At 45.3% G+C, this 5,545-nt stretch overlaps 1 protein-coding gene across 1 annotated transcript; it reads left to right on the top strand.

The window, feature by feature from the left end:
• The first annotated feature begins 2,218 nt into the window (after window positions 1-2,218).
• Window positions 2,219-5,255, top strand: LOC123039932 (thioredoxin H4-2). Its single transcript, XM_044462912.1, has 5 exons — window positions 2,219-2,732; window positions 3,200-3,276; window positions 3,368-3,481; window positions 4,315-4,437; window positions 4,899-5,255. Exons 2-5 carry the CDS (start codon window positions 3,256-3,258, stop codon window positions 5,034-5,036), a joined length of 396 nt encoding a protein of 131 aa, XP_044318847.1. The 5' UTR covers window positions 2,219-2,732; window positions 3,200-3,255; the 3' UTR covers window positions 5,037-5,255.
• The last annotated feature ends 290 nt before the right edge of the window (window positions 5,256-5,545 follow it).

Genomic DNA, 5,545 nt, shown 5'->3' with positions numbered 1-5,545 from the left:
TCTTTGTGAGCCGACCTTCCACTTGGCTCCTCTACTTCCACCACCATCTCCAGAGTTGGATTAGGCACTGTTTGCCTCGGTGGTAGGACCTTCTGGGGGCGCCCCCATTGATTTCGGCCTCCTTTTTCTTTCGTTTAGGGATTATTGAGTTGTGCCCTCAACAGAACTCTATTGTACTTTGTTTGTGTGCTACATGTGTATGTGTGGTGTGAACTTATCTGGTGTACCTTTGTGTCTCTGGTGGTTTGCTTTGTATATAAAGCGGGGTGAAAACCTTTTGCCGTATTAGAGCATCTCCAATAGCTACCATGTAATAAGGTATTTCCCTTTTTTAGACATTTGGGGTCAAAAACTTTGTTCCAGCAATTATCCTTGATGTAATTTTTTTCTCCGATACTTATTGGGCAGCCAAAAAATTAGCACCAAGTGTTGCAAATATACGACGATTCGTCTATTGTTGCAAAACCAACATGTCACGCGCGCAACCCCAGCCATCGCTGGACGTTTGAAAGGACCGGTATGGTCGACTAGAGGGGGTCAATAGGCGACTAACAAATTTTAGTCTCTTTTCCAATCTTAAGGGATACAACAAGAATACGGTTTATCTAGATATGCAACTCCATGGACAACCAATACACCAAGCTCACAAATAACAACACGATAAAGCTAGCTTGCAACAAGTAAGTGAAGCAAAGAAGCAACAACAAGTGAAGATGAGAGATCTCAAAACCCTAATAGCATAGTTGCTTGGTGCTTAGTCATGGTGGTTGCATCCCTCTGACTAGAGCTCCATTGTTACTGCCGCTTAGCCGCATTCTTCTCCCTCATCTCTTGCACGATGAATATCTCCCCTTCTTCCCCTGCCACGTCGAATGCATCATCACCAACAAGGATCTGATGAGCTTTCAAATACTCGACATACTCTAACTCCCTTAGAAATCACATGTATTATATCAGCCAAACATATCAGAAAAATGAGAACTTCGCCGCAGGACGAGCCAGACCAAATGCCCACGGATCAACAAAACAAAGTCATCGAGCAAACTTAAATCGTGTCTGGCACAATTGTAGAACACCCAGCCGTCGTGGTCGTCGGTAGTGGAGAATAGTCAAGGCAAGCGATGAGGGGCACTGCAGTTGACTAGTCGCGAAGACCTGGCCGGATGGAGCTTGAGGAGGACATGGCGGAAGCGGCAGTGGGAAGCGATGACGAGGCTGACACGACGACGACGACGAACGTTTCCTAATTTGGGAGTTTGCATTTGGAGCTTGAGGAGGACAATATGATTAGGTCAGACAAGAAATCGAGACGATCGGGTCCAATCGAACAGGTAGGGTTTTGTTCGGCCAGATATTTTTTAAAAAAAGTCCATCTCCCTTTACAATACACACATTTGGTCAATGCCATGCTGTCCATGTTGACCGCGCTCAAATGTTACCCTAGACAAATGGTTACAGTGGCCGTATGGAGTCACTTAAGCAACTTTTTTTCGCGAATACACAAAGCTTGTGTATCTTTTCATTGATAGAAGGAATATAATGAATACAGTGAAGGATACAACACATGGCATGGCATGAACGCATGCATGCATGAACATGATGTTCGGAGGAGAGAGACAAATCACATTTCGCTCAAGCAACTTTAGTCACCGTACTTACGGTACTTTGAAATTCAATGACCAAAGTGAGGCACCAAGTCCACTTTAGTAACCTCATATGAATTTTCTCTTAGAAAAAACACAGAAATGGCATAACACGTCATCTTCAATCCTATAGGATTAGTCTCACGCAGAAAAAACATAAAAATCTTAATATGAGGTTGGAGCGAATGAAAATTTTGTAGGTAAAACCAGTACAAAGTAATTATGAGAGAAAAATGCCTACGGATCAAACAACCATTGTAGAAAAAATCCTAAGAATTAGAATCCTTTAAAATAGTTTAAAAAATCCTTTGAATCAAAGAGGCCCTTAGCGTTGATTCGATACGTGGCGCACAGTCGATCTAACGGCCAAAAAAACATGAAGACAACCCAAAGAGCATTCGCTGAATACAATATTTTGAATTTTGCATAGCCACAAGGCAGACAACGGCGGGTAGTCTCCGTGCCAGTCCACCGGAGGTGAGGTCTGGTCAGGAGCAACACCAAAGCTCCACGTCGCCGGATCTCCACCAAGGCAAATAGGACCATTTTCCGGCAGCAGAAAAGGCATTTTCTTTCCGTAGGCGCACACGGCACGAGCCGCGCCAGCCAAGTGGTGTGCGACGCGAGACGCGTCACGGGCTCGCTCACGCCGGCCGGCCGGGAGCGGACGGGCCGGTCGATCCATCCTGGTCGTCGGCGTCGTCGTCGTCGTCGCCTCCAGAAGCACGAGCCCAGCATAGCACGGCCGCAGAATATTCCACGTCCCTTCCCTTTGCGCCCCAGCAGCAATAAAAAAGCAAGCCAATCCCCCACCCCTCCTCCTCTTCCTCCGATTAATCAAACCGCGCGGCGGCGGCGGCGGCGAGCGTGCGACCTACGACCACCAGACGACCCAACCGACCCACTGACCCACACCACCGGAGAGCTCTTCCTTTTACGTCAATCAATCGAACCCAGTTAAAGAACCTCTTAATTGCCCGCCAGGAGATCCGCCAGGCTTATCTTCTCCGTCTCCTCCGACCTCACCTCGCCCCCTCGCCCCGCGGCTTCTGGGCTCCTTGGCGCCAAAATCCCCGCTTCCGATCCCAGGTAAATCCTCTCGCTGATCTGGTCGGCTTCGATTTGTCCGATGCGGTTCTTGAGCGCAAATTCGCCTGCAAGATTCTGGTTCTTGATCCGCGAGGGAGCGGAGACAACTGGATTTTTGTGCGCGGGTGGGTGTGCGGGGGTGCTTTCTTTCCCCCGGCTCCTAGGCTATTATGTTTTTAGTTTACCACATTCAGGTTCTTGTCCGGTTCAAGATAATGGAAGAATTCCGGCCTTACAACTGCAAAGAGATGTAAGCGGTAGTTCCTCGCACCCAGTTGGGATGTGGTGGAGAGAAAAATACTCTCCTTCCCTGTCCAACTGACGACAACTTATCTGTTACTGCTATTTCTTTTATGGAGTATAAATACCTTACTGAAATTATTGTTCGTGCAACGTCTCCATATTTTTCTAGCGTTACAGATACAGCTTCCTTCTGATAGACCATGACATGGTTTATTGTTGTTTAGGCGTTCAGGAAACAAGGGGCCTTTCATTCAGCGATTCCTGCCAGTGTCAGTTCGCCATGGGGGGCTGTGTGGGCAAGGTGAGTTTATGTCTGTTATTGAATGAATCTGTGTTATTTTCTTGAACTCCCAAGTTATTTGTATGTAATCCTTCTGTCCTCTTTTGGCCAGGGTCGTAGCATTGTGGAGGAAAAGCTTGATTTCAAAGGTGGAAATGTGCATGTCATAACAACCAAAGAGGACTGGGACCAGAAGATTGAAGAAGCAAACAAGGATGGGAAAATAGTAAGCAAACTGTCAATTTGTTCAAGGGATTACAGTTATCCTTTGCTTATATTGTTTCGTATGAACTACTTGGTGTTTATGTCTATCAGTTTACACCATATATGAAATGTGAATAGGTCTAAGAAGTCTTTCTCCACACACTAATTCCACTACGCCCCTTGTTAGACTGTAAAATAAGTCCGTTCCTGCAAGAGAACACATTGATGAGAATGTGGAAATGAAGCACAAATTTCTTTGAGAGACCTAAGCAGATAGTATAACCACCTGCTCAAGCAGAAAGTGTGCACATGAAGGTCCTTAGCTGTTGGAGCATAGACTGTAGAAAGCCTGTAGTGATTAGCGTGTTTATTTTCTTAGTTGTGCACTTGAAATCACGGACAGGTTAACTAAACTATTTTCCCGCAAAAGCAGTTTTGTTCAGGGGATGTTTTCCTTAGCAGAGGGAGGTTCCCTGTAACTGTTCTCCCGCTGAAATCCCGGAATGTACACGGGTAGTTGTAGTTATTATGATAGAACATGAAAACCATGCGCTGCAAGCCCAGTGTTTATGTTGACCATTTTATTTTGGGTTGGCGCAGTGGTAAAGCTGCTGCCTTGTGACCATGAGGTCATGGGTTCAAGTCCTGGAAACAGCCTCTTACAGAAATGTAGGGAAAGGCTGCGTACTATAGACCCAAAGTGGTCGGACCCTTCCCTGGACCCTGCGCAAGCGGGAGCTACATGCACCAGGTTGCCCTTTTAAGTCGAGTGGCAAGATATGTGAACCAACAACTAATAATTCTTGATGCAGTTTGTAGAGTTGCGTCTGATGTACTCATTGATTTCTTTTGTAGGTTGTGGCAAACTTCAGCGCTTCGTGGTGTGGGCCATGCCGTGTCATTGCACCTGTTTATGCTGAGATGTCCAAGACTTACCCTCAACTCATGTTCTTGACAATTGATGTTGATGACCTAATGGTAATTCCATCTTCCATTTGTTTGAATTATTTATTCACTACAGGTTAACATGACCCTAAAAAGTCCAATTGGACAGTTTCTATAACCATTACCATTAAAACCCTGAATAGTTACCGCCGCTTTGTTAAGTCACAAACCTTTCAGCCAAACTTCAAATTATGCAGCACCGTAGCTTCTCATCTTGCCATTTTCTGTTTCGGAGACATATGCAAACAGATAAATACTCCATCTGTATCTTATAAGACGTTTTTAGAGTCCACGACTGTCAAAAAACGTCTTATATTAAGTTACAGAGGGAGTATTTGTTACTGCCAATTGTATGGAGTGTGGTGGAGTGTTTTTTTCATCCTGATAGCTCCGCGAATAACATGTTTGGTTGATAACCCTGTGATTAACAGCAGGTTGTTCTGATGCTTCCAGTGTTGACCCACCTTAGTAATTCTCCTCGTGATGATCTGCAGGATTTCAGCTCAACATGGGACATCCGTGCAACCCCGACGTTCTTCTTCCTCAAAAACGGCCAGCAGATCGACAAGCTCGTCGGCGCCAACAAACCTGAGCTCGAGAAGAAAGTACAAGCTCTTGGTGATGGCAGTTGAACCATGCTACAGAATTAGAACAGAGCCAGCTTGTCATTGCTTATATATCTGTATTGCCATGCTTGTGTGTCTTATGTGTTGCATGATAGTTTCCTGGTGTACAGTTTCCGTGTCTTTTCCGTCTAGACAATGTTTTACAATTTTGCGACACGCATATGCATATGCTGTGAAACTGTAAGATGACCCTGCTGGTAAAATGCTAGTTTTGTGAGAGTGTCATCTGCTGGGGAGATTGCTTTGCTGGTTGGGCTTCTGTTTCTGTGTTGAGAAAACGTAGACCTTCCTGATATATGTGTTCAGGGCTGCCTCGTGGCTCCATCCAATTGCTTCTTCCCCTTTGATTCGTAGGGTTTTCAGAGAAATGTTCTTAACGATCTTTGTATTCCAATCTCAGTTTATTGTTGATATCTTGTGATCCGTCTTTTTAAGATGGTGAGTCTAGAGGGTGAGGTTCGAGATTATAGAGCGGATTGCATCAGCGGGAGAGAGGTGTTCATCTCTAAAAGTAG

The sequence above is a fragment of the Triticum aestivum genome, chromosome 1A (assembly GCF_018294505.1).
Source record: "Triticum aestivum cultivar Chinese Spring chromosome 1A, IWGSC CS RefSeq v2.1, whole genome shotgun sequence".
NCBI classification, from domain to species: Eukaryota; Viridiplantae; Streptophyta; class Magnoliopsida; order Poales; family Poaceae; genus Triticum; species Triticum aestivum.
Note: the sequence above shows the minus strand (reverse complement) of the source record. Positions and strands in the feature narration are given on the sequence as shown.

What these genes read in the sequence shown, in the direction of transcription:
- LOC123039932 (XM_044462912.1), top strand. Translation starts at nt 3,256, where the DNA reads ATGGGGGGCTGTGTGGGCAAG. An exon ending in TGGGGGGCTGTGTGGGCAAG is followed by an intron (nt 3,277 to 3,367) that starts GTGAGTTTATGT and finishes TCTTTTGGCCAG; the next exon opens with GGTCGTAGCATTGTGGAGGA. An exon ending in TTGATGTTGATGACCTAATG is followed by an intron (nt 4,438 to 4,898) that starts GTAATTCCATCT and finishes GATGATCTGCAG; the next exon opens with GATTTCAGCTCAACATGGGA.